General features: G+C 51.2%; 4 protein-coding genes across 9 annotated transcripts in view; 2 read left to right on the top strand and 2 right to left on the bottom strand.

Moving 5' to 3' along the window:
* Window positions 1-4,114, top strand: part of NUP85 (nucleoporin 85) — a 46,654-nt gene extending 42,540 nt beyond the window's left edge. For 2 of the 3 annotated variants that reach the window (XM_038546622.1, XM_038546620.1), the window contains 8 exons: window positions 200-283; window positions 384-449; window positions 637-788; window positions 1,545-1,662; window positions 1,767-1,867; window positions 2,909-3,060; window positions 3,470-3,571; window positions 3,931-4,114. In XM_038546622.1, the coding sequence (XP_038402550.1) occupies window positions 200-283; window positions 384-449; window positions 637-788; window positions 1,545-1,662; window positions 1,767-1,867; window positions 2,909-3,060; window positions 3,470-3,571; window positions 3,931-4,029 (874 nt within the window). In that variant the 3' untranslated portion in view covers window positions 4,030-4,114. The remainder of the gene's footprint in view (window positions 1-199; window positions 284-383; window positions 450-636; window positions 789-1,544; window positions 1,663-1,766; window positions 1,868-2,908; window positions 3,061-3,469; window positions 3,572-3,930) is intronic. The other variant, XM_038546621.1, reaches the window with a different exon arrangement.
* Window positions 4,115-4,524: 410 nt separating this feature from the next.
* Window positions 4,525-21,109, bottom strand: GGA3 (golgi associated, gamma adaptin ear containing, ARF binding protein 3). Of its 2 annotated transcripts, XM_038546619.1 has the most exons (18): window positions 20,934-21,109; window positions 20,247-20,738; window positions 12,826-12,910; window positions 12,623-12,698; window positions 11,974-12,072; window positions 11,186-11,309; window positions 10,821-10,924; window positions 10,612-10,692; window positions 10,080-10,217; window positions 9,480-9,561; window positions 9,250-9,366; window positions 8,729-8,965; window positions 8,263-8,333; window positions 7,673-7,992; window positions 7,214-7,437; window positions 6,751-6,920; window positions 6,483-6,593; window positions 4,525-6,285 (listed from the first exon to the last, which is right to left on the bottom strand). In XM_038546619.1, the coding sequence occupies exons 2-18, from the start codon at window positions 20,284-20,286 to the stop codon at window positions 6,175-6,177; spliced, it is 2,190 nt and encodes a 729-aa protein (XP_038402547.1). In that variant the 5' UTR covers window positions 20,287-20,738; window positions 20,934-21,109; the 3' UTR covers window positions 4,525-6,174. The 2 variants fall into 2 exon arrangements, with proteins under 2 accessions (XP_038402547.1, XP_038402546.1); XM_038546618.1 differs by having other exon boundaries at window positions 20,247-21,109.
* On the top strand, window positions 20,337-24,166 carry MRPS7 (mitochondrial ribosomal protein S7). Its single transcript, XM_038546631.1, has 5 exons — window positions 20,337-20,687; window positions 21,232-21,423; window positions 21,541-21,604; window positions 22,520-22,687; window positions 23,562-24,166. Exons 1-5 carry the CDS (start codon window positions 20,605-20,607, stop codon window positions 23,781-23,783), a joined length of 729 nt encoding a protein of 242 aa, XP_038402559.1. The 5' UTR covers window positions 20,337-20,604; the 3' UTR covers window positions 23,784-24,166.
* MIF4GD (MIF4G domain containing) overlaps window positions 24,054-25,753 on the bottom strand; it is a 6,027-nt gene continuing 4,327 nt past the window's right edge. For 2 of the 3 annotated variants that reach the window (XM_038546633.1, XM_038546632.1), the window contains exons 5-7: window positions 25,522-25,677; window positions 25,334-25,426; window positions 24,311-24,814 (exon numbers count right to left, since the gene is read on the bottom strand). In XM_038546633.1, coding sequence (XP_038402561.1) covers window positions 24,587-24,814; window positions 25,334-25,426; window positions 25,522-25,677 — 477 coding nt within the window. In that variant the 3' untranslated portion in view covers window positions 24,311-24,586. Of the gene's footprint in view, window positions 24,815-25,333; window positions 25,427-25,521; window positions 25,678-25,753 lie in introns of all 3 variants that reach the window. The other variant, XM_038546634.1, reaches the window with a different exon arrangement.

The raw sequence follows: 25,753 nt of genomic DNA, 5'->3' as shown, positions 1-25,753 counted from the left end.
TTGTTGGCTTCCACTTTGAGGGCTTACCATCCTTCTGAGTATCCACTGTCCGTCCCCACATAGCACATAGCTGTGTGCTTCCAGACATATTTTCACTTGTTATTGTCCCTCCCATCCTTTTATGCAAAGGATATGCAGGCTCACATGGGCCATATAGTCACCCTGACTCTCCTTCTTGCCCTGGTGTTTGAATCTGTAGTATTGCTCTGAGCAACTGGTGGTTTGTGGCCCATCTGACAGACCTGCTGGATCACTGCAAGCTCCTCCAGTCGCACAACCTGTAGTAAGTGTGTGGCGGCCATGCCTGCCCTTGGGTTGGGCTGTGGGAGGGCCCTGAATGGAGCAGGCCAGGGGTTTGGGTCTCCTGTTATGTTTTCTTTCAGCTTTGGATCTAACATGAGAGAGTTCCTCCTGCTGGAATATGCCTCAGGACTGTTTGCTCATCACAGGTAGGAAAGCCCCAAGGATATGAGGTGCTTTTCAGCATGGATGTACCACTGGGTCTTGGATTGTGCTCTCCCCTGTCTGGTTCCCTGAAGGCAACGGGTCCAGGGGAGGAGTCATCTTGGTGCCAGTCCCCAAGCTCTAGGGCAGCACATGGGCTCATCAGTCGCTCCTGTCCTTGGATGTTTGCAGCCTGTGGCAGCTGGGAGTGGACTACTTTGACTACTGCCCTGAGTTGGGCCGAGTTTCCTTGGAGCTGCACATTGAGCGGATCCCCCTGAGCACTGAGCAGAAAGCTCTCAAAGTGCTGCGGATTTGTGAGCAGCGGCAGATGACTGAGCAAGGTGAGCCCACCCTCCTCCTGCATGCTTGCTGCTCATGCTGCTCTGGCCGGACTGGAGAACGGCTGGGCAGTGGGTGCCAAGAGATAAGCCAAAACAGGAAAATTATTGAGGAAGGACAAATGGCTAGGGAGGTGTCAGGACTTAAAACAGTGGAGCACACGGCCTTTTAAAGAGATCCTGACCCACTTCCTCTCTCCTGCTTACTCTAAGAAGGTCAGGACTGAGGTCAGCTTGGAATTTACTTCTCCCAGGTGGGTTGCTATTGCTAGCTAAGACTGTCTCAGTGGGGAAGCAGGATCAGTCGCAGCTCAGGAAGAGCACAAAAAGAAAGCTGTTCTATTTTCGCCCTCTCCTTTCACTGTTGAGGGATAAAAACCCAAGTTCTTTCTAGAGGCATCTGCTTGCTTATGACCATCGCTGAAAACGTATGGATGGCATTCAAAACCCAAAGGATGTTTTTGGCACCTGGACAAATGCCCTATTAGCTGACCTGTGAGGAGCAATAAAAATCTTTTTGTACTCCTAAAATCAAACCCACTCACAAGGTCATTCCTGCCAGGATGGGACATAGTGTTAATAGAACCAGGAGGCAATTTATAAGCCCCAGAGTCCCCAGTGTTGGCAACAAGTTGTATTTGGAACCTGTGAAGAGGCTGCAGAAAGCTCAGAGGAGAGAGAAGCCTACTCCTATCTGGCAAGGTTCAAGAACGGCCTGATCTGCAGGGTGAAAAGTTCACCTTCTTTTTCCTTACAAAGTCCGCAGCATTTGTAAGATCTTAGCCATGAAAGCTGTCCGCAACAATCGCCTGGGCTCTGCCCTATCTTGGAGCATCCGAGCCAAAGATGCTGCCTTTGCCACGCTGGTGTCAGACAGGTGGGCTCAACCTCTCTTGGCTTTCTGGGGACTGTCTGGGAAGTCGGGAGGCTGAGGAAGGTGGCCTGGGACCGCTGCTCAGACCTCTGGGCCGGGCCTGGCAGGTTCCTCAAGGATTACTGTGAGCGAGGCTGCTTTTCTGATCTGGATCTCATTGACAACCTGGGGCCAGCCATGATGCTCAGTGATCGACTAACCTTCTTGGGTGAGTCTCTGGGCTCTGTCCCTCGGACCTTCAGCACAGTGATGGGTTGTGCAGATGGGAGGGACTGATTTAGGCTTCTCCAGTGTTTCCTTCCTGTTGAGCCCAAATTCCTTGAACTATGTATGCCAGACTCTACAAAGCATATTTTCTGGAAACATTTCCTAGTAGTGTCAAACTTGAGAAAAAGGTACAAGAGTAATATAAGAAGTAAGGAGCTCCCATGTACGCTTTCTCGAAATTCACCATTTTTATTTTGCCTCATTTATTATTCTCTCAGGTTTTGGGGGAGTAATCTGAAAGTTGGAGTTTCTTCCCCTTTCTTCATAAATACTTGAGCACGTGTTTCCTAAGAGAAGCACATCCTCTTCTAGAACTAGCTATCCGAATGTACCGCTCTCATAAAATCTCTAGTCCATGTTCTGGTTATTATCAGCTCTCCCAGTGACGGCTTTTGTCACGTCCACATTCACAAATTCAGTTTTCCTGTCTCTGTAGTGCTTCTGCATTTCTTAGTGCTTCTGCACTTCTTCACCTTGACTTTTTTTTTAAAGATTTTTATTTATTTATTCATGAAAGAGACAGACAGCCAGAGGGAGAAGCAGGCTCAATGCAGGGAGCCCGATGTGTGGGACTCGATCCCAGGACTCCAGGGTCACGCCCTGGGCCAAAGGCAGGCGCTAAACCGCTGAGCCATCCAGGGATCCCACCTTGACATTTTTGAAGAGTCTGTTCTGCTTTCTTATGCCCTTATTTTGGATTTATGTCAGGTTTCCTCATGATGAGATTGAGACCTATGGGTTCTTCAATCTGTTGCAGTCCACGTCTCTGGTTTGGTTTGGTGGTTACATTCTGGGAGGTTGGCTCTTTGGAGCTCCTTCAAAATGTATGTGTGTGTGTGTGTGTTTATGTGTGTTTTCAATTCTGTTGGTACATGAGTTTCGAGACCGTTCTGGAAGAGTCTCCCTGCTTTGGAGCAGCTGGTCTGGGGTTTCTCATCTTGTTTAGGGCCAGAGGTGACTCAGTGCTCTGTTTTCTCAATAGGAAAGTACCGCGAGTTCCACCGATTTTATGGGGAGAAGCGTCTTGCTGATGCAGCTTCTCTTCTCCTGTCATTGATGACTTCCCAGATAGCCCCACGGTCTTTCTGGGTAATACTATTAATAGATGCCTTGCCCCTTTTGGAAGAGAAAGAGGTACAGTTTGAATTCAGAATGATTTTCTTCTCTGTGTTTTGTAGTCCTTGATTGTGCTTCATTCTGTAGCTGTTGTGGGTGCACATCCACACATCATCTCCCAAGTAGGGCCCTGCACGTATGTGTGCATTCCCCTGTAACGCCCACTCTGAAAATCTGGTATCTACCCAAGAAAAGCTACTTAATTTGAAATGAAGCAGCAGTCTACGGATAGTACTCCGCCTAGGGCCCTGACAGGAAGGGCTGAGAGTGAGCATAAGGGCTCTGTCCTCCCAGAGCTGCATATACAGAGCTCACTCCTCCCAAGGGTTTGCACAAAGGCCATCTCTGAACCCAGGTGCATGCCCAGACCAGTGCAGCCCTTGCCTGGGGAGCAACTAAGCAAAGCAGCCACTCCTCTCTCTCCTAGGTGGTTTTTTCAGCAGAGCAAACATATGAGCTGATGAGATGTCTAGAGGACTTCGCCTCAAGAAGGCCAGTGTGGAGAGAGCCTGGTGTTCAGCGACTCCAGGTTATTTTAGCTTTTGGATTGTTGATTCCATAATGGTGATGAGAAAAGGCTCCTTCCATCTTAGACTTCCCTACTTTCCTCCAGAAACACTGGCTCCTTACAAACTTGTGCTTCTTGAGTTACCTTTTAACCTGTTATTGACACCCCCAACTCTTTAGTAGAAAGTAGGGTGGTTCTAGTGTTCTGTTCTTTTCTTCTGGCGGTCACAGTGGGCCTTTGCATGTGGTTCTGTCAACTTGCTGGAAGCTAGTACTAAATGCTAAATGCCCTTGGTCTGCCTTTGGGTCAGATAGAGCCTTGCAGAGCTTTAAAGAAGGAACACTTCTGCTGTACCTCACGCTGGCTCTGTTTACTTTTAGGAGGACGTGGAGAACACGAAGTTGGAAATGCTGAGACTTGCTCTTGCACGAAATCTTGGCCGGGCCATTATAAAAGAAGGCTCACTGGAAGGATCCTGAGGTCAGCCAAGAGCTGCTTCAATGTGTCATTTTCATATGGCAATGTATATAGATTTCTGAAAAAATAAATTTTTCTTCCCCCAAATAGAAGGCAAATTCTTGGAGTCCAGCCTAGGGAGTTTCCCCTCTACTATGAACCTGAGGTTGGTGGTAATTAAGAAAGTGCTTGTTATGTTTTCCTTGGATGGAACTGGTCTCCCTGTCTTCCAAGAGAAAAAAAAGCCACTCCTAGAAGTCATGACGGTGAGTGCAGTGCCCTCCTTCCCTATTAGCTTAAACAAGAGTGGTCAGTGGTTTACTTACGCTTCTGAAATTTAGCCTTTACAATCAACTGGAACCTTTACCTGGTTTTTACTTTAGAAAAGGAAAAGGTCCAGGAACCTGTACTTTGACCAACAAAAATCTCAGGTGATGCCAGCATATCTACCTGTATACGTCTGGAATTCCTAAGTGGTGCTTTGTCCACAGTAGAGTGAATGGTCATCTGTATTAGGATTCCAGGTAGGGCAAAAATGATTTTATTTGACATGCAGCAAAACAAGGGCAGCAGAGTCAGTATATTGTACACAGCCATTTGTCACAAAGCAGTGACTTCAGTAGTAACACTCAGATAGTTTTAATGTCTAAAGCTTATTATAAAGGTGTATTTTCCATATAGTAATCCCACAAATCTTCCCAGGGCTGCAAGCAGCCAGTCTCTGGAAAGCTCTTAAATTTATAGGTAGTGAAACTGATTCACTTTTGACTTGTCCTAATGAAGCAGTGAAACCTGCTTGCTCAAGATGGAAGGGAAGGAATACAGTAAGGAAACCTGGCAAAGTGCAGGGAGGGATCAGGGAGTGTGGTTTGTGCCACCTTTCCCCAAAGATGGCTCTGTGCCATCCAGCTGAGCTCAGGTGAGCTGTGTGCTCTTTCCTCAGCTGGTGGAGGCAATTTTCCTGTTGCCCCATGAGGCCTAGACTCCCTGGCCCAGTTGCATCTGGTAGATGGAACAACTGGCACAAGCTTTCTGGAGCTGAGCACTGTCAAAGCAACAGGGTCTGGTGACTCGATTCAAGCATGGTTCCTGATCTCACCACCTCCAGACCCCATATCGCGGTGACTGGTGCCCCTCAGCAGCTGGGGATAGTCAAGGTCCCTGGGCAACAGGTAAGGATAGAAGTCTAGTGCAATGTGCCTGACCCTGAGGCCTCCTATTCCCAATCACATGCCACACAACAGGCCATCTGGTGGGAAGAGGGGAAGGCCCAAGCAGGAGGACGCAGAGGGTGATGGGAGTTGTTCTTCCCTTCAGAGGCTTGAAGGGCAGAAGAGCAGTTTATTTCATGCCAAGCAAGAGGTAGTGAATAGGATGGCCTGTTCTCAAGGCAGGAGGCACACTTTCCCCAGAAAGCTTTGAGTACCTGCTTCCAGAGAAGGGGAATACTGGTTCTCTTCATTCTTTCATACTCCTAGTTTTGGCTGCCCCAAGGCCGAGTTCTGTTCCTAACAGGCTGAGTTCCACAGCCTGCCGAGATGTCCATAGGACACAGCCTGCCACCGCCAGAGACAAGCATACAACTGGTGACACGGTGGCTGTTCCAGGGTGATGCTGCCCATGGAAGGCAGAGTTGGAGATGCAGCAGTATATCAACTCACTCTGCCCAGGGTGGCTCAGAACCACTCGGCTTTGCCTACCTCTCCGGAGGTGGGAGCAGGAGCCTGCCAGCAGGGGAAGCACAGAGTAGTGATGGGGGCTGAGGCCTCTAGGGTGTGAGGATGTGGTCCTTGGGATTCTCTTAAGTCTCTTTAGAGACGACTCCTCTACAGCGTCAGGATACCAACACGAGGGAAAAAGCCTCCTCCCTGCCTTGGGTCCATGTTCCCAGGGCAATAGTTAAAGAGTCAAGCCACTCCCCACCCCTGACAGTACACGGCCACTTCAAGTCACACAGGTAGATAAAAATCAGGTCCTTTTAGGGGGCCAAGGGAGAGAGCATCACAGCAGCAGCTCGGCTCCTAGCAGCGATGCCCAGGGCCCCTGCTCCATATCCCAGCTCCAGGCACTGCAGGCAGGACGTGGAGGATGACTGGACCAGAGAGCCCTCCTGTCTCAAGGCAGCTTGCCTGGGCTTCAATGTGGAGGTGACACGGAGTCCTCTGGGGTCATAGATTACCCCACTGCTCCACAGGAGGAAACTCATCCACCTCGCCCACCTCTGTGCTCAGTTGCTCTCCCAGGGCAAAGGTCAGCCTATACCGAAGCCTCGCCTTCTCCTGTGACAGAGGGACAGCATGTAAGATGTGACCTAGGGCCCCTTACCATGCCATTCCCACCACCCCATCCTCACTCAGCCACCAAAACAGGCCAGGGACACAGTGAACACTGCAGTATCATGGTACTTCAGGCATAGAGGTAGAGGTTCTGATATGGGGCAGTGAGAGCTACAGGCTGGACCCCAGTTCTAGCTCACCTTCAGTGGGTTGGCCAACAGCATGACCTGGGTGATGGCTGCAGGTGGCTGGATGGGGCTAAATGGAGATAACTCTGTCCCAGAGGGTGGCTGTAACTTCACCTTCATTGACTGAAGAGAAAGAGAAGCTCCTTTAAGGAGAAATGGCAGGAGCCCACTAGTCACGATGGACACACGCTGCTGCCTGTTGGCCTCAGGGTCCCTCAACACAGTGGGGTTCAAGGGGAGGTAATTTGTACCTCTTGAGGCCCCAGGGAACCAGGGGTACCTTTGGCACTGCGGCCTGCAACACAATGCTTTTGATAGGCAGGGGAGCTGTATTCAGCATGGACACCACCACGACCAGCACATCCGGCCGTCCAGGCGGACACTCCTTGGCAAAGTGAAAGAGGATGCGGAAGCCATTTTTATCATAGGCTGTCACAGGAAGAGCGCTGCCTGTAAGAAGAGGTCACATGGGTGTGGAAGGAGAAACCCCACAGAGCCCTGAGGGTGTCTGCCACACCCCTTTAGGGAGGGTGAGGCAACCCTGTGGCCAGCAGGCACCCCAAAAGCATCTGGGAAAGCAGCTGTCAGAACTACCCAAGAGTACGCAGTGGCAACAAAAGGCCAAGACAGCAGGTCACGTTTGGCTTTAAGGGACTTGGGCAGAGAGCCAGTGCCCACCCCTCTCACTCCCCAGAACACTGCAAGCTGTGGGCTCCCTTCCCCCCCATGCTTTCAACACCTACTAGGCTTGATAGATTCCAGGGGGACGTGGACACTGGCCAGGGAAAGCTCTGGCCCCTTCATGGGGCTGCCTTGGGACTGGAAGGCAGGTGGCTGGAAAAGAGGGCTGCCAGGCCCTGGGGAAAAGGGGAGGAGAGGCCGAGCAGTGGTGCTGGTGGGGATCAGAGGGGAGGTGGTGGCCCCAGGGAAGAAGATGGAAGAGACAGGTTTCACCAGGCCGGAGGTCCTGAGAAGCAGGAAGGAGCACAAGGCAAGTCAGAGACCAGGGGAAGCCGCTGGGCCAACCCCTCACGTCTTCCAGGCAACAGCTGGTTCTTACCACCCCTTCCTCCTCTCCCCCGTGTTTCCAGAGGCCAGCCTCAGCAGACCGAAAACGAACATCCCCAGGCCCTCCAGAACTGCCTCCTGTTCTACCGAGCCCAAGTCCAACTCTCCCCACCCCCACCTCTCCCACTCATTACGCTCTGGTATCTTCGAGAAGATGATCAAGGGCATCCAGCTGGTGCAGGGTGCTATCGCCCAAAGCTGAGCCATGGTACCCGAGGGCTGTGGACTCAGCCTTTGGGGCCGAGGCTGGGGCCAGTCCAGACGGGAACAAGAAGGAGCCTGCTTTGGGGGCAGGCCCAGTGGCTGGGACCACAGGAGCAGAGAAGGGAGAAGGCAGTGGAGCCTGGGAGCTGCCTGCAGAGGATGCTGAGGGTGGGACAAGAAGGCCATCTGACGGGCTACAGGCAGCACTCCCAGGCTTGGGGCCGCAGAATTCCAGGTCCGACTGCTCATTCTGTCAGGAGTGGAAAGTGTGAGTGAGCCATAAGCATGGAGGAGCTGTCGCGGTTGGTGGCTTTTGGGTCTCCAGCTCTGGGCCCCACCCTGGGGGCCCGATAGGCAGCCCCCTCTGTAGGGCCCGGGGCAACCCCGTGGCTGTGATCAGTGTTCCCAAGCCCACCCAGGGCAGGGAGTATGGACAGCCAGGGCTGCAGCCAACTGTGGCTGAGGAGTCATGAAAGAGGAAGTCTGTGAAACTGGTTGAGCTTTTTAGTGATGCTTCTACCTGGAACAGGGGCCACTGGCTGTTTCCAGCTGAGTCTTTGGAAGGAGCAGTGGGTGCTGGATCAGCAAGGCCTGTTAGAGAAGATGATGGTGATGAGAAGGGGCTCTGGCCTTGGGCAGCCCCATTTACCCTAGAAGAGTCACATGACAAAAGTCGCTGACAAGTGGGGACTAGGTATTTTTCCAGGCAGCCTCCAGAGGGAAATAAATCCTTTAGTCCTTACATTGAGGGGGGTTAGCTTCTGGACTGAGCAAGACACTCAGTCCACCATGTCCATTCTGGAGCTTGTATGCAGACCACCCTGGGAGCCTGAAGGCATTGAACTTGACTTTCCCTATACCTGAAGCCTCCCTTCCCCATTCCTGCTAAGTACAGGGGCAGCCCTGGGTCCTTTTTCCCAATTCACACGCCTTTCTGCCCTGTTGGCTCCACCAGAAGCCCTTCACAGCCTCCCCCTGGGACACACCCAAGCAGAGCAGCTCCTCGTCCAGCAGGCAGAGGGCGTTGCTTGTGCTGTTGGGTGTTGGGGTGACCTCAGCCTGGCTGGAAGAGTGGCTGCGCCCAGGTCCTGAGGTCTGAGGGGGCGGAGGGAGGATAGGGATGCCGGAGGATGGTGGGGCTGGCGCCAACACTGAGGATGAGCTGCCTGGTGTGTCCAACTCAGCAAGGTCGATGAGAGTGCCTTGGTTCCTGGAGTGGTTTCCTAGATGGGCGAATGGAAGGGAACAGGGGTGAGTAGGGGCCATGCTAGTGGCTGCACAGAGGAAGCAGAACCCTAAGTACAGCCTCTAGCCTAACACTGAACAAAGGCAAGCAAACAAAGAAAACCCTATCCATAGCCTCTGGCCTCTCAGAAGCTGGAGGAGCATTTGGAAGGGCTTAGAATCCCCTTGGGCCCTGTGGGGTGACATGCAGGTCAAGCACTCCCCGCTTGGTGGTAGGCCTGGGGCTGGTCTGGATGGGTCCAAAGGGAGAAGAACATTTTACCTTCCGAGTCTGGCATGGCTGAGGTGGCTACCTCACCATTGATAACCTGTCCTTCAACGACTGTTTTGTAAGAGTTGATGACCCGGGAGAGGTTGTCACTGGCCTGAAGGATGTCCCCTAGAGCAGAAAAAGGTACTTCTCACTCCCAGCCATGACACTACTCCCACCCTCACCCTCCCCGGCCAAATCCAAATTCCTGGGTCATCCTTGTCAACTACTCTTTGACTCACCCAAACTATTGTCATTGTCCTCTGTCTCACTGGCTAGTTTGAATAATGTTCGCCTCTTATTCTCACACCGATCAAACAGCTCCTGAAAGAGTCCCAAACCTAAAGGTGAGAGCTACAAAGTCCCTTGGAAGTGATCTAATTCAGTGTCCACATCCAGAAAGACAGAAGGCTTCTCTACTGCCCCAGTCGGTACCTGGCAGAACTGGGCCCCCTATGCCTGCTGCCAGCTTCCACCGCGCTGTGTCACCTAAGATGTCTGCTTAGGACCAGGGGAAGCGTTTCCCTTCCTGTCCCCGAGGCCAGCACGTGCCTCAGAATTCAGAATATCTACGTGACGAAGGACTAAGGTGCAGCACCAGGGGCACACGGTGGGTGGCTCTGCCCTATTGCTCCTGAGGCAAGGAGGCCAGGCAGAGAGCAGTGAGCCCTGAGGTGGGTCTGCGGAATCACACGGACTCGGGGGTACACACAGCTCCCCTGCCATGTGCGTTAGCCATAGTCTGTGTAAAACGGGGGCGGCCACCGTGCTGATTAATAAGGAACAGCAGGGCTGAGCAGGCTGGCTCCCTTCCCTGGAGCCTGGCTCTCGGGATCGCCTACCTTCATGAGCTCTTTATCTGCCTCTGAAGAATCCTCTTTACTGTAATGAAGCAGCATCTCATTGAGCAGCTTTACGTTGTTGTTAACCTCTTCTAAAGTGTGCAGACGCTTGGTCACCTTCTGGATCCGCGCCTCATCCTACATCAAAGACAAGGAGAAAAAGCTCAACTAGACTCCTCTCCCTGGCTCCCCAGGGCCCCCCCATAGCCAAGGGTCGCACCAGAGAACGTAAGCAGAGGCTAGTCCTGGTGGAAACTCCTTTTAATGCACAGTTCTTGGGAACCACAAGCCTCAGTCCGTATTTAGTTTTTCTTTTATATAACGGCCTGTCCCCACCCCTAAACCAGCCCCCGTGTATGCCTGCTCCTCTAATCCATTCTTCCCCAGAAGCCCCAGTGGCCTCTCGTGATGGCGGGGGGTGGGGGGGGGTGGGGGAGGGTGGGCAGGGATGAGCAACAGGCCTCACAGCGGAGGAAGGGACTCTTGGTCTGTGGTCATGGGTTCCTCCGCCCCAAGCCCGAGGCCCACTCACTTCCTTCACCATGGACTTGATGAGCTTGTTGGCCTCTTGTAGGTCATCCGGGTTTTTGCTTTTCAGCAACTTGGCTAAAAGCTAGAAGAGGTACCAAAGGTAAAGGGAAAGGCAGCAACCCACCTGGGGAGACCGCAGAGGGGCTGGAGCTCCCGCAGCACTGAGCCCACGCCTCATCTGAGGATGCCATCTGCGGGGGCGCACTTTACCTTGGATTTCTCCTCATCGTCAAAAACAGGATTTTTGGGACGAGGTGGTGGAGAGGGAATCAGTGTCCTGTCCATAGGGATCAGTGGGTCAGACTGCACTATGCCTGACAGGAACACAAGGGGGCAGAGCGTTGGCTCAGGCTGGGGTCCCCCTGACCCCTTCCTCACACGGCAAAGAGGGGTACATCCCTGTGACGAGGGCCTGCAGAGGGTGAGAGGACAGTACACACCTCTGCCCCTCAAAGTGCAGCTGAGCCCTTCCCGTTGTCCTGAGGAGGAAGGAAGGGACGGCAGACAGCACCCCCCTTCCTGGCCTTAGCCAGCCTCTGGGGCTGCTTGGAGGCTGAGGGAAGGTAAGCACATACCCTGCCTCTTCAACATGTGGTAAGCATCCTTGATCTTGGTTTCTTCTGGCAGGGCCAACGTCCAGCTATAAAGCAGCTCGATAACCTTGGTCTTCACTTTCTCAGACACCCTGTCCCCCAGGTACTAAGGGCAAAAGGAAATGGGAAAAGCTCGTAACTGCCACCTGGAGGCAGAGACCGTGGGAAAGCTCTTCAGCAATGAAAGGCTGCGAGTTGGTTCCAGCCTCCAGGCCCACCCCAAAACCAGAAGGTATCTGTGACATGGCGCGGGGAGCCAAGGAAACTGCCGGTGGCAACGCTTGCTCTCTCAGGGTACGGTCTGTGGTCAGGCAGGAATCGGGGAACCCACCACCTGATTTCCATGCATCATCTCCCAGAAAGTGACATTTTACCTCAAGGGAATGAATGAGAATGGCTTAAGTATGAGAAACAGCTCTCTATCCTTTAAGTGGTGCCCAGAGCTTAAGAGCAACACCAGCATGCCCCAGGAGCTGAGTGGCTGAGTGATGAGAAGACTAACTTCTTGGATCCACGCAAGACAGACCAAAGTGACCGCTGTCCCTAGCGCTTCCCCCACCCCCACCCCCCCACCTGCTGCCACATCACCTCACATTCAGCCCAGGAGTCCGTCAGAGGGTTCCCCTCAGGGCCTAGCTCTCTAAGGACAGGACATGGACAGCTCTCTAAAGACAGTTCTGTAGAGATGTTTGTACCGTGAAGCCAGTTAAGATGGGAGGGGGGAACCACAAACGGAGTTCCTAGAAATGAGGAGACTGCTGCTGACTGACCTTTGGAGAGACGACTTTGATTAACTCATTCAAAAACCGGAACTTTCCCACTTCATTATGAAATCTCCTCCCACAGTTCTTCATGCACGCCTCCAGCACCTGCAGCCACATGAGGGGTAGGCACTCAGTGCCGGGGGTGGGGGGGTAGTATCTGGGTGGGAGCTGGCGCTCAGCCAGGACCCTGTCCACAGAGCACAGCGACTCTGCACCCAGAGAAAGAACTTGCAAGTAAGCTGCCTTTAGTAGGAAGTAGTGTTACTTTTAGCGACAGAGCAAATTATACTCGCCACACTTTCCTTTAGTTGGCCAACTCTGGTGACTGGCAAGATCAGCATCTCTCCAAGAACCTGCCTCTGAGCTCCACCCTGTGCTCGGGGCCCCTGCCTCTGGCTCCCACCCTTTGTCACTTGGCTTCTCCCACTCGACCTGTGGCCTCACTGGCAGAGACTGCACTTCAGGCCTCTCTGCAGCCTCGGCGCCTGGCACAAGGGCACACGTAATCACGGGGCAGTTTATGGAATGTGTTCCAGATGGATCTTGTATTGAGGATTTCAGTTACCTTAGGATGTGAGCCCTGAAAACCTCAGAAAACCCAGTGGGCAAAAGGCCTCTGCTCATTAAAATCCACTGTCAGAATGAAACAACCTACCGTCAGGGCCTGGACCGCCTCCCATTCCTGCGGAGACTGGATCTTGTGGGCTAGCAGTCGGACAGCGATCTGTGGCCTGGGAGACAAGAGACCACGCTTTCAGGCACTAACCCTGGGGCTACCTGGCTGGCCCTCCTTGGCCAGTTTTGACTTCTGCAGTCAGCTCTCTCCCACTTGCCCCCGCCAATGGCTTTGAGACTCACCCTTCAAGCTCTTTGTTGATCTGATCACAGAAGCCAATTATGTATTCCCAGTCCTCCTGGCGGTTGGAAGGATTGGTGGCCTTATCTTGGGACAGAGCAAAGTGGAAGACCATTGTTATAAAGAGCAAGGAGGACATAATGGAAGGTTTCCCAACAATTTTTAGACACTACTGTGAAGCTAAGTCTGTTTCCAAATTTCTTTTCTGATAGAGAACCTTCAACAGGTCAGTTCAGTATTTAGAAAGTCACAAATGAAGGGAAAACAAATTCTCAGCCTTGTGAAGCTTAGAGTCGACCATGATCAATAAGACAATTATAAACACAAATGATAAAAACCTTCCAAGATAACCATAAAAATTTTAATATAATATAAATAACTCTAGTTATTCCAAAATAAGCTATTAAGCAAGTAGGGATGATCAAGAAGCATTTCCCGGAAAAACTGAAGCCAGGTAATATTTGATAAGGAATATACATACTTAGAAAAATTATTTCCGGGCATCCCGGGTGGCTCAGCAGTTTAGCGCCGCCTTCAGCCCAGGGCCTGATCCTGGAGACCTGGGATCGAGTCCCACATCAGGCTCCCTGCATGGAGGCTGCTTCTCCCTCTACCTGTGTCTCTGCCTCTCTCTGTGTCTCTATGAATAAATAAAATCATAAAAAAAAAAAGTATTTCCTACATATGCTTCAAAAACTTTTACAAGACCTAATTTTCTTTTTCTTTTTTTTTTTTTAAAGATTTTATTTATTTGTTTATTCAGAGAGAGCGAGAGAGAGGCAGAGACACAGGCAGAGGGAGACCAGGCACCCCCTGCTTTCAATGTTTTCTCTATTGCATATTTTTTTTTTAAATGGTGGTTTATTTATTTTTATTTATTTATTTATTCATGATAGTCACACAGAGAGAGACAGAGAGGCAGAGACACAGGCAGAGGGAGAAGCAGGCTCCATGCAGGGAGCCCGACGTGGGATTCGATCCCGGGTCTCCAGGATCACGCCCCAGGCCAAAGGCAGGCACCAAACCGCTGCGCCACCCAGGGATCCCTCTATTGCATATTTTAAGCTCATATTTACCGAGTCCCTACTAAGCACCAATCATTGTACTGTCTATGGGATTGCAGAAACAGAATCTGCCCTTGAGCACTCAGTACCCTCAAGTTTATTTATTTAAGAGTTCATTTATTCATGAGACACATAGACACATACAGGTGTCCCAGTACCCTCAAGTTTAAATAGTCTCCTATGATTAAGGACAAGGGCAAGGGATCCCTGGGTGGCGCAGCGGTTTGGCGCCTGCCTTTGGCCCAGGGCGCGATCCTGGACCCGGGATCGAGTCCCACGTCGGGCTCCCGGTGCATGGAGCCTGCTTCTCCCTCTGCCTGTGTCTCTGCCTCTCTCTCTCTCTCTCTGTGACTATCATAAATAAATAAAAATAAAAATAAATAAAAATAAAAAAAAAAAAAAAAAAAAAAAAAAAAAAAAAAAAAGGACAAGGGCAAGTAATTGGAGCGTTCTCAGAGGATTATCGAGGGCTTAAAACCCAGGTGCTAAATGTCAAGTCTCCGATTATTTGGTGTTACTGTGTTATTTCCCCGGTTATCCCCAGACCTGTGCTAAAGAGGCTGGCCCCCACTGAGGGTGGTTAAATGTATTCCCATCTCTGATTCAGACCTTGGGAGTCTGCCTCTTCCAGAAAGCACTCTCAAGCTGTTTGCTAAATTTAGGGCTTCAGGTTTGGAAGACAAATGGAAGGCTGAAGGCGTATATCCTATTTAAATACCCATGCTCTTGCAAATCCCCCCTCCACACCCCCGCGCCAAAAGCAGAGCAACAGAACCTTGAAAAAGCACTTCCAAACCAAGGGGTGTCGTCAGAAGTTCCTGAATTCTGACTTCTCGTGACTGTTTTCTTAACTTCCTTTTTCCTAACATTAAAATTCACTAGCTCCATGAACAAATCCTAACAAGGGCTCCCACATCCCCCACCCTCCCAGGGCTCTGAGGCCCAAGAAGTCAGCAGACACCACCCTGAGGCAGAGGGAAGAAGGCCTCTGCTCCAACTGTAGGAAGATTCTGATGGTTTAGGTTCATATTTGGAGGAAAAGGAAAATGTCTGTCCTCAATCTTGAAAAGACCATTAGCAGACCCTCTAAAATGTCAAGCTAGAAGAAAAGCAAGACTAATTCAAGAGTGGCTATTTGTTGCCACAGTGATCTACAAGTTGTCGCCTTCCAGAAGCCCCATGTTTCTCCCATCAGTTGTCTGATACCTTCTCAGGTGTTGGCATGGCTTTGTTACTAATCTATCATTTGAGATGCTTAAAGTTCTCACTTGACAATAAGAGCCTGAAGGAGACAAAAAATAAGACCATCTGAGGGGCCATACCCCTCCCATTGCTGCTATTATTATTTTGAGAAGAGTCACATCCCTCATGGTATAACATGGTATAACTTTTGCGCTGTTCACACTGGAAAAGCATGGCTCTAGAGTACAGCATGGATGCTCCTGCCCACACACACGTGAGCAGTGGGGGCCTCATCGAGCATGTTCTTCCCAGGCCTCTTGTAACTCCCATAGCACCTCTGTTCCAGGAATATGCCCACTTCCTTCTCATTTGTGCTCAACTTCTCTAGAGTCCCACTTCCTTTCACCTGATAGACCTTCCTATTGCAAATCTGCAGGGAGCTCTCTGCCTACCTATGGGCTCGCAAAACCTTGGTTTCAGCAATGGCGAGGCCTGGGTCTGAGGATCTCCTCCAACTCTCCCTTGGAAAGCAGACCACAAGCACCCTTAGGAACTGGAGGAAGTTGGGGTAATTCTGGGTAACTCAATCTCTGCATTTGACCAGTCTCCCTCCCGCAGATGTACACGACTTTCCACCCACTCAACATGCTCCTGGCACAGAGGTGACACCACAGTCTCCCCTGTAAACCCCACCTTCTAGAATTGGCTCTGGGCTCTATTCTGACTTAAGGTTTCTATTTTCAGATCTCCCTTGCAAGCCTTATTCTCTTGCATGTCTGTGCCTCTAGATCTCCTGCTCTCATTTTCAGCTTAGTTCTAGCCCTAGCCTTGACGGTGGCAGGGCCTCAAAAGGTCAAGGAAAGATGGTTCCAGTAGGGGCAGCACCAGCTACCCAATCCCAGCATGGCTCAGATATTTCACAGCCGACAGATTCTATGTAACACATGACTTAGAGATTAGCAGAGGCAAGACACAGGATGGAAGAGAAATCAAGAGTCAGCTTTCCATGCTGGGGTCTTGAATCAAGAGAAACATAGTCACCAAGTCTTTGTTAAGCACTCATAGAAAATTAAGTACAGGGATCAACTACACTGTATGATACTATCCAATCAATCAATAATGTAACAAAGAAAACGAAGTACCAGAGAGGCCAGGGAGAGACTACAGAAAAAGTCCGCACTTAGAGACCACTCTTGGGGAGGTTATGCTCTTTGGGTGCCACACGTGCGAAATAACCAAAGCAAAGCAGAGTATAATTATATAATTTGGTACAAAAAGGAGTTTAAAAACAAACTCATTACTTCTCCTTCCTGACTTCCTCATTTCTATAAATGATGCCATCATTCAAGGCTCCTTTTGCCTCTATACCCAGGCATCCAGCTTTGAACCCCCATTGTGGACTCCTTCCCTTTCACCCACTTTCAGCAACCCAGGGTCCCTTTCTTCTCCACATCCTTTTAAATCCCTCCCTTTCTCTCTGGCAGCTTGGGACTGAGTGCAAGTAACAGAAATCACCATGATTCTTCAGAGGCTCTCAGGTTCTCCTCTCTCATTCGATCTACAATCTCAGTCCATTTGAGGAGAAACATTGGTGTTACAGCAGTAGCATTTAACAAGGAACTTGATCCTGTACAGAAACTCTTTGTGGACAAGATTAGAGAATATAGAACTAAGCGCCAGACATCTGGAGGACCTGTTAATACTGGCCCAGAGTACCAGCAAGACCTGGAGAAGGAGCTTTTTAAGCTTAAGCAAATGTATGGTAAAGCAGACATGAATACGTTCCCTGACTTCAAATTTGAAGATCCCAAATTTGAAGTCTTGGACAAACCCCAGCCCTGAAGAAATAATGTAAAATTTATTTGGCAATTTGTCCTAGATTAGTTGTACAACTGGATCGGAATAAACATGTTTCACAACTGTCAAATGTTCAGAGAACTGTCAAATGTTCTTTTAATTCTGGTTCCAAATAAATTATTTGGTGATGTTGGGTGTACAAAAAAATAAATAAATCCCTCCCTTTCTTACCGCTGCCTCCACCCCACCTCCTTATTTCTTCACCTGCTTCCAAAACTTCTGCTACTTGCTATCCTATATAAACCCCCTAAACTGATCCTCCTAAAACACTGATTTCACCAGATAAGGTAAGTATGGGGACCTGATGGGAAGCCTAGGTGGCTCAGAGGTTGAGCGTCTGTCTTTGGCTCTGGGCGTGAACCCAGGAAGTCTCTCTGTCTCTCATGAATAAATAAATCTCAAAGAAGAAAAAAAAAAGAACGGGGATCTGATAACTGTTGAAATTTAAACTTCTTGGGCTGGAATTCAAGCTTTTCCAGAATTTGGATCTAACTTCCCAGCTTTCTCTCCCATCACACTCCTACAGGAACTCCCAGCCTAAACCAGCCAAACACCTGTTCTATATGCCCCAAACATGGTTTGCTCTATTTACATCACTGTCTAGTGTTTTCTTAGCCAATTTTCCTCAGTCTTCAAGGCCTGGCTCGAATGCCACTTCCTCACTGGGAGAATCATCTTTCCATTCCACTTATCCCCAATTTCCTAAAGAAACTGTCTGCATTTTAGCATTTACAGCTCTTGCCCTGTACCTGTATCTTTTTAAGAATGCTTTATCCAGGGATGCCTGGGTGGCTCAGCGGTTGAGCGTATGCCTTTGGCTCAGGGAGTGATCCTGGTCCCAGGATCCAGTCCCATATCAGGCTCCCTGTGGGGAGTCTACTTCTCCCTTTGCCTGTGTCTCTGCCTCTCTCTCTCTGTCTCTCATGAATAAATGAATAAAATCTTAAAAAAAAAAAAAAAAAAAAGAATGCTTTATCCACTCCAGCATCACCTTTATCAAACTGAAGACAAAGACAGCTTGAACTTAATTTTCATAATACCTCATATAGCAGGTATTTGTTATAGACTGATTAAGACAATGATAGGACTTCAGGGAAGGCTGAATCAAGAGTCCATGGGCAAGGAGAACCTGAGATGGGTTTTAAAGCATTTAGTTGAGCAAAGGGGAACAGGGCTTCCAAGGAGGGAGAGCACTGTGTGCTGGTGGGACAAGAACAGCTGACTGAGCAAAGCAAGACTACCATGGAGCCACAAAGAGGCGGCAGTAGGTGTGCAGAAGTGCTCTTCTGGGAGAACGCAGAGTGGATGGAGGGGAAGGGGAGAGACACTTTAGTCACCCGGCCAGCAGAGGCCTTTATGATTCTGGCAAACTATGGAGTGACAAGGCTCTAGACGAAAATAGAGCTAAACCACAAACACTGGTCCATTCAATTGATAAAGTTCACAACGTAAGTCATTAAGAACTGTGAAGGTGAACAACAGATTAAAATGGAAAGAATCTTGGAAAAAAAAAAGGAAAGAATCTTAACAGTGCTAATGTCATTCTCACTAATGGGAAAGATCAAAGGCTAGTCTCAGCTCTACTGTCTACAGATATCATCCCATTCCCTCACTCACCATCTCCACTCTCCCTCAAAAACAGGTCTGTCCCTCTATTTCAAAATATAACTGTAAGCCGAGAAACTATTAAACTCAGCATAGGTCAAATTATTCCATTGTCCTCATTAATATCTGTGAATCAATTCCAGTGTAGTTATAACTGGTTGGATGGGTCTGGGCAAGTGGTTTGATTAGAGTCCAGAGTGTCCTTTTTTTTTTTTTTTTTTAAGATTTATTTATTTATTCATGATAGAGAGAGTCAGAGACACAGGCAGAGGGAGAAGCAGGCTCCATGCCGGGAGCCTGACGCAGAACTTGATCCTGGGACTCCAGGATCGTGCCCTGGGCCAAAGGCAGGTGCCAAACCACCGAGCCACCCAGGGATCCCCCAGAGTGTCCTCTTTTTGTGAAATTGTGATAGTAGTACCTGGTTCGCCAGGGTACTTGATGAATTAAATGAATGCCTTTGGAGCAGTCTGAGCTCCTCAGAGATCAGTTCCATATACAGAAGACTTTGCGACCTGCCGGCAACTGCAGATTTTGCAAATGTAACCTAGGTTCAATCACTTGCAGGGGGTTTCTTATTAAGTAAGATCAGGCTAGGGATCCCTGGGTGGCTCAGCGGTTGAGCACCTGCCTTTGGCCCAGGACATGATCCTGGAGGTCCCAGAATCGAGTCCCACATCAGGCTCCCCGTGTGGAGCCTGCTTCTCCCTATGCCTCTCATGAATAAATAAAGTCAGAAAGAAAGAAAAGAAAAGAAAAGAAAAGAAAAGAAAAGAAAAGAAAAGAAAAGAAAAGAAAAGAAAAGAAAAGAAAAGAAAAGAAAAGCCAGGCTATTGGCATAAACAGCCATCACCTCCAACAGCTTGGAGGCTCTAGTAAACAGATCCTGCACAAAGCAATCTCTGGGCATCCTGTCTCATCACTCTGTACAATTTTCTGTCTTCACTTAAAGAGGTCTCCAGGGGCCTCTTCTAAGCCCATAGGAAAATTAACTTATTAACCCTTCGGCAGAGTACTACCTGCTAACAAGGTTAACCCATATTTCCTCAGGAGCAGTATGAACTAGCAATTAGAGCAAGGGGCCGCCGCTCTAACTACCGCACTAGGCTGCGCTCCGCAGCTTTGCTCAAAGCAGGCTACCTACGAATGGCTCGTTAAGACGTTCAAGTGTGTGTCCCCCCAACACGGACACCACCAAGCCCTCTGGGCATTGCAGGAATAGGGCAGACCTCTGTCATGCCTTTTTAGATTCTTCTCACTTCAAACATTCTGCCCGGGCGAGGAAGCCACTTCTCAAACACACGGTCACAGCCCTGAAGCTTGTGCGCGTACGCTCGGCGGCACCCACCGCTCCCGGAGTTCCCCTCCACGGAGGCACAGGGGGCCCGGAGTCCCCGCGGCGCGCGGCCCCACCACGACCTCCCCAGGTCGCCGCTGCATGTCAGCCGGAAGCACTGGGCTGCCGCGTCCCCGGAGCCCGCGGGGCCGGGAGCGGACCCGAGCAGACGCCGCCGCGCGCAGGAGCGGGAGGAGGCGCCGGGCGGGGGCCGGGGAGCCCTGCTGGGGAAGGGGCGTGATCGCGGAATGCTCGCGGCAAGGGCGAGCCCAGGCGCGAGCTGCCAGGCGACGCGGCCGCACACCCCTGGGAGCGGAGGGGGGCGGAGTGGGGCGGAGAGGGGGCTCGAGGGCAGGCAGAAGCGGCCGCGGCTACTCACTCAGCCAGGACTCCAGGCTCTCCCCTTCCGCCTCCGCCATATTGCAGCCGCCCGGGCCGGCCCAGCGGCCTCAAACCTCGCGAGAGCCTGCAAGCGTCGAGCCGGGGCGGGGCCTGCATGGGGGCCTGAGAGGAGAGAGCCCCGCTGCAGAGGGTCACGTCGGGCTGCGGCGGATAAGGAGACGTCGAATGTTTCCTTCTGGCTCTTGCCTGTGGACCTCGGAGTGAGAGACTCTCAACGCTCGGATTAATGGAGTGACGTACAGGTTCAGGACCCTGCGGAGCCTTTTCCCCGTCTCCCGTCTACTCGCTCAGGCACGCCAGGGGCAGCCTACGCGGGGTCCTCGTGGCCAGCCAAGATGGCGGCCCCCGCGGTGAAGGCTGCGGGAGGGTGGCCGATCCTGGCGCTGAGCCTGCGGAGTGGTGTCCGGCGGCTACCAGGGTGAGAGGACGGCAGGAAGCTGGGGTGCCGCCTGGGACTTCACGGAGAGACCTGCAGGGAAGGAAAGGGCCACGGGCAGGCCCGCGGGAGCCTGCAGAGAGCTCGGGGGCTAGGATACCTCGGCCCAAACCTCTGAATTGGCTGCGTGACTTTGGGCCAAAGATTGTCTGTCCCCCGCCCGACGGGGCTTAGGGACTGTCCCGCGCCCGACAGTGTTCTGAGTCGAAGCTGAAAGCGCGGTCTTACTAAAGAGTTCAGAGCTGCGGGTGGGGCCGGGGGAGGCGGAGATGCTTAGGCGGGGCGCCTGTCCTGAGGTTCAGGAACCTCGCCTGACCGTGGGAACTTGACGAGGCGGCTTTCCCGGTGTTTTGGGGGAGAGGCCCACCCACCTCTTAGGACAAGAGCCAGAATGGTTACGTTCAGGTTTGCCTAGCGGTCTCTGCCTCTCTCCCTCGTCGGCGGGTTGGCAAACACGCCCATTGTTAAGTCAAGTCTTTCCGCGTGTGGAGTCACCTTTTGGCGACCTTTTCCTCTTCCTCCTCAGGCTAACCCAGGTGAGGTGGAGCCGCTATGGTCCCGAATACAAGGATCCACGGATTGACAAGGAGTATTACCGTAAGCCGTTGGCAGAGTTGACGGAGGAAGAGAAGTATGAACAGGAACTCAGGAAGACTCAGCTTATCAAAGCTGCTCCAGCAGCGAAAACAAGCTCTGTGTTTGAAGACCCCGTGATCAGGTTAGATGGAAGCAAACACTTTTGTTCCTCGGACTAGGACTATACCAGGGAGGGCCTGCAGTAAGGATTCTGTGATACAGCCTGGGAAACCTAAACATTTTGTTTTTCTTCTTGAAGTAAATTCACCAACATGATGATGAAAGGAGGAAACAAAGTACTGGCCAGATCCCTCATGATGCAGGTAAACAGCACGTCTCTCCGGTCTCCATGCTTATAGCTTTGTACTCGGCTCTTTCAGCTTAGCATAAAAAAGAACAGGTTCAGGGGCACTTGGGTGGCTCAGAGGTTGAGTGTCTGTCTTTGGCTCAGGTCATGGTCCTGGGATCGAGTCCGTATCAGGATCTCCACAGGGAGCCTGCTTCTCCCTCTGCCTGTGTCTCTGCCTCTCTTTCTGTGTCTCTCATGAATAAATGAAATTTTGGAAAAAAAAAAAAAACTTCACGTATCTGCCATTAGAATTACCGTCCCTGTATGGGGTGCCCAGGTGGCACAGTTGGTTAAGCATCTGACTTTGGATCTCAGCCCAGGTTTTGATCTCAGAGTCGTGAGTTTGAGTCCCGCATGAGGCTTCATGCTGGGTGTGGAGCCTACTTAAAAAAAAAAAAAAAGAAAAAGACCCTAGTATGTATGTATGTATGTATGTATGTGTGGAGGTGGTGGCTTCAGTGAAGTCCTTCAGGAGTCAGGAACCACCATTCACTCCCCCAAACACAAATCTCAGCCTACTGCTCTCGTCCTCTTCCAGGAAAGAGGGAGGCACTTAAGAACTTTGCCTTAGGGGCAGCCCCGGTGCCGCCTGAAGCCCGGGGTGTGATCCTGGAGACCCTGGATCGAGTCCCACGTCAGGCTCCCTGCATGGAGCCTGCTTCTCCCTCTGCCTGTGTCTCTGCCTCTCTCTCTCTCTGTCTCTATGAATAAATAAATAAAAATCTTAAAAAAAAAACAAAAACAAAAAACTCTGCCTTAGAAGTGCTGAGAGAGGAGCCTCACTCTTGTAGAAGAACAGGATGATAGGAGTAGAAGGCAAGGTACTAGCTCAGCTGGATAAACCTTTCAGGGAGTCTGGGGCAGCATCTTCCAATATTTCTCTCTGCAGACTCTTGAAGCTGTGAAAAGGAAGCAGTTTGAGAAGTACCATGCTGCTTCTGCAGAGGAACAGGCCACCATCGAACGCAACCCCTATGTCATCTTCCACCAAGCACTGCAAAACTGTGAACCCGTGATAGGGCTGGTACCCATCCTCAGAGGGGGCCATTTTTATCAGGTGAGCAGTCAGGGCTGGAAGCAGGGCTGCCCACCCATGAGACAAGATGGTAGGGGTGGGCTGGGGAATGCTTGGGAGTGGGAGGGCCCAGAGTTGGGTCAAGATTGAATTTTATAGGGACCAGGTTCTGTCACAGTCTGCTCACCTGAGTCCTAGTGTAGAACTCAACAGGCAGAGGATAGAAAAGAGAGCAAAGAAGTATCCAGATTACCTTTTCTGGATGCCCCCACCCCCCCACCCCGGTTCTGTCCACTGTGCTGTGTTGTAAATTGTCAGCTTCTTCTGAAGGACTATGTGTAGAACTTGTCTTTATACACCCACGTCTAGAGCTTGACCCATGACTCATGTTTTGACACCATTTCTTAGATTGAATGAGGCTCTATCACAGCTTTTACTTCTGTGTCAGTGTTACAAGTGGGTGTTCTAATCTGCTTTTTTAATGTAGCGTGGAGACCCTCATTAACATCTGTGTCCCTAGGGTCTGGCATGGTAGCTGGCATATAGTAGTGGTCTAGCAAACACTTACTGACAAGAGCGTCTTGTTTTTAGGCACCCCTGATCTGAGTTGGCTAAGTCACCCCAGTTTGATGGGGCTTTTCCCAGTTGATGTTCATATCAACCTAGGTGAGCTTTCATTTAGAGGTGAGCAAGGTCTTTGCTTAATGAGCATCTGTGCAATGAATGCCTCTATGTCTGTTGCACTGAGATCTGCCGGGAGTGAGGGGGACTCACAAAGGAGAAGCCAAGCCCCTCTCCTCAGGAGCATTGTCAGTGCTAGCTCAGAGGGAACCTGTGGCTACTCCTTAGAGCTCAAGGAGGAGGGAGGCTGCAGCCCTGACAAATTGTTGGACTAACTTGCCCACGTCTTGTCCAGGTCCCTGTGCCACTTGCTGATCGGCGTCGTCGCTTCTTGGCCATGAAGTGGATGATTAAGGAGTGCAGGGAGAAGAAGCACCGGCGGATGCTGATGCCAGAGAAGTTGTCACACGAGCTGCTGGAGGCTTTTCACAACCAGGGCCCTGTGATCAAGAAGAAGCATGACATGCACAAGATGGCTGAGGCCAACCGTGCCCTGGCTCACTACCGCTGGTGGTAGAGGTGCTCCACTGCAAGAAATAATGGGAGCCACTATCCCAGTGAAAATCACCTGCTGGCTAAGTAGTTCCTTTTTAAGGGCAGGCCAGCCTAAGGGTGGAATAATGTATTTATGCCTGTTAGTCCTTTGTTTGGGGGGCTGGACGTGCCTTTCCTGCTCTATCTCCTCACAAAGAGGAGACATCAATCTGGATTTCCCCCAGGAACTTAGGGCCTATCCAGCTTCTCTCTCAATTCAGGGTAGAACTTGGAATGATAGGAAAGGAAGCAGTTTTAATATTAGAAACGATTTATTAGAAAATTCTCGCCCTGAACTGGTGTAGCATGTGATATGGAAACTGCCATTTACTAAAATTGACTGGAAATACATTCGTTTCCAAAGTGGTCCTTGTACAAAATGTATAAAAAGCAGCTTCTGGGGTGACTTGTGCTCTGCCCCTCAATATCCCAAAATATCCCACCAGTAGCTCTGGGTACCCATTTTACAAATGGGGAAGCTGAGGCACCAAGCTGGCTCTTGCACTGGTGGTTACACAGTGCAGTGGGTGTTAGAAGCTGCCTTTCTCTGCATGGCCCAGGCTGGAGGTGATGGGGTAGAGGTTGATGGGACGGTGAGGGCAGGTCTGTGTGGTGTCTTCCCCAGTCCCTGAATCCAGGAGAGAAGGTGCTCAGGGCAGGACCACCATGTAAGTGAGGAACTTCTCAGGAGCCACTGAAGGTCTGCAAGGGACAGTCTTTGGGAGAGTCAGGGAGTTGGGTAGGTGAGAGGCCTGTGCTGCTGGTGAGGCAGCCTGAGCTGGAGGCCTAGTCGGAGACCTCACTGTAGTAATACTTGTGGGCAGCCGGGGTCGTCTTCCAGCCAGCTGCCCGAAATTCGATGATTTCAAGCAGCAGCAGCTGGGCCAGGGAGCTGAGGCCGCTGGGGAGCAGGAAGCCGTCCCGGATCAGGACAAAGAGCTCATCCATGCGCTGTCGGTTCATCTTCTCCAGCTGCTCCCCTACCCGGTGCAGCTGCAGCACCAGGCAATCCACCTGCAGGGGGCGGGAGATGTGATCCCCAGGGTGGTGCTAGCCCATCACAGCTGCTGCGCGCAGGCCCCCTACGCCTTCCCTGGTCATGCTCACACCACCTGGTGGGTGTTAGCCACATCTTCCATTAATGGAGACAAGTTCAGGACTCCCGTGAGCTCTCCTGGGCTGGACTGGATGCCAGGCCTGTCTCTAAGCTGCCACTTAACCCAGGCTTTCTGCCCCTCCCCGGCCCTGCCAGACTGCCTTTCTGGGCCATCTGTATCCACAGCTGGATTCCGATCACAGGATGGCTTTCCTACTGGGAAGAAAGCGTCTGAGCCTGAAGGTTTGGCCTGCTCTCTGTTCTGGATAAATTCCAGGTCTGGCAGCTTGTCCTGGAACTGAGACAGGCCTTGAATATCCCCACCAGGCTCCTGCCTTAGGAAGTTGGTGCTCTCGGATGCCTCCACAGACAGTGGGCTGGTATTCTGAGCCGAGCCAGGGCTTGCCCCTCCACAGCTGTCAACCCGGATCACCCACCTCCTCCTCCTTGCTCAGACTGTCGGGCTGGGCCAGCCGGAAGAGGCAGTCGTACACAGGGTTCACCAGGGCCATCATGGGCATGTTGTTCACCTGTAGGGGGAGAGCAGGGGGTGTGCAGAGCCCTGGCTTAGTGGCTGAAGGAGATAGGCTGTCTCTGCTGCACAGGGTGGCTACCAGGGCCTCACCCTCAGGTAGTCAAAGATGTTGCAGATAAAGGTGACATAGCAGACCCAGCCCTGCAGGGACCGGGCTCGCAGCTGCTCCCGAGCCTGGTACTCCTGCTGCAGCCGGTTGAGGAGTCCCCGTCGGAAGACACTCTGGCCTGCTTGCTTGCTCTCAGCCTGTGAGCCAGGGAAAGGAGGGTGAGCCGGAGGCAGTGCCATGGTGGGCCCCCCTCCCAGCTTCAGTGGCTGAGGA

Source organism: Canis lupus, chromosome 9, assembly GCF_011100685.1.
Source record: "Canis lupus familiaris isolate Mischka breed German Shepherd chromosome 9, alternate assembly UU_Cfam_GSD_1.0, whole genome shotgun sequence".
Classification (NCBI taxonomy): domain Eukaryota; kingdom Metazoa; phylum Chordata; class Mammalia; order Carnivora; family Canidae; genus Canis; species Canis lupus.
Note: the sequence above shows the minus strand (reverse complement) of the source record. Positions and strands in the feature narration are given on the sequence as shown.

Excerpts from the sequence above, each read along its gene's own strand:
- GGA3 (XM_038546618.1), bottom strand. The coding sequence starts at position 20,286 with ATGGCGGAGGCGGAAGGGGAGAGCCTGGAGTCCTGGCTGA. Across the intron at positions 12,699-12,825 it reads ATCAACAAAGAGCTTGAAGG|GCCACAGATCGCTGTCCGAC; the intron begins GTGAGTCTCAAA and ends CTTGTCTCCCAG. Across the intron at positions 10,693-10,820 it reads ACGATGAGGAGAAATCCAAG|CTTTTAGCCAAGTTGCTGAA; the intron begins GTAAAGTGCGCC and ends TACCTCTTCTAG.
- MRPS7 (XM_038546631.1), top strand. The coding sequence starts at position 20,605 with ATGGCGGCCCCCGCGGTGAAGGCTGCGGGAGGGTGGCCGATCCTGGCG. Across the intron at positions 20,688-21,231 it reads GGTGTCCGGCGGCTACCAGG|GCTAACCCAGGTGAGGTGGA; the intron begins GTGAGAGGACGG and ends CTTCCTCCTCAG. Across the intron at positions 21,424-21,540 it reads TTTGAAGACCCCGTGATCAG|TAAATTCACCAACATGATGA; the intron begins GTTAGATGGAAG and ends TTCTTCTTGAAG.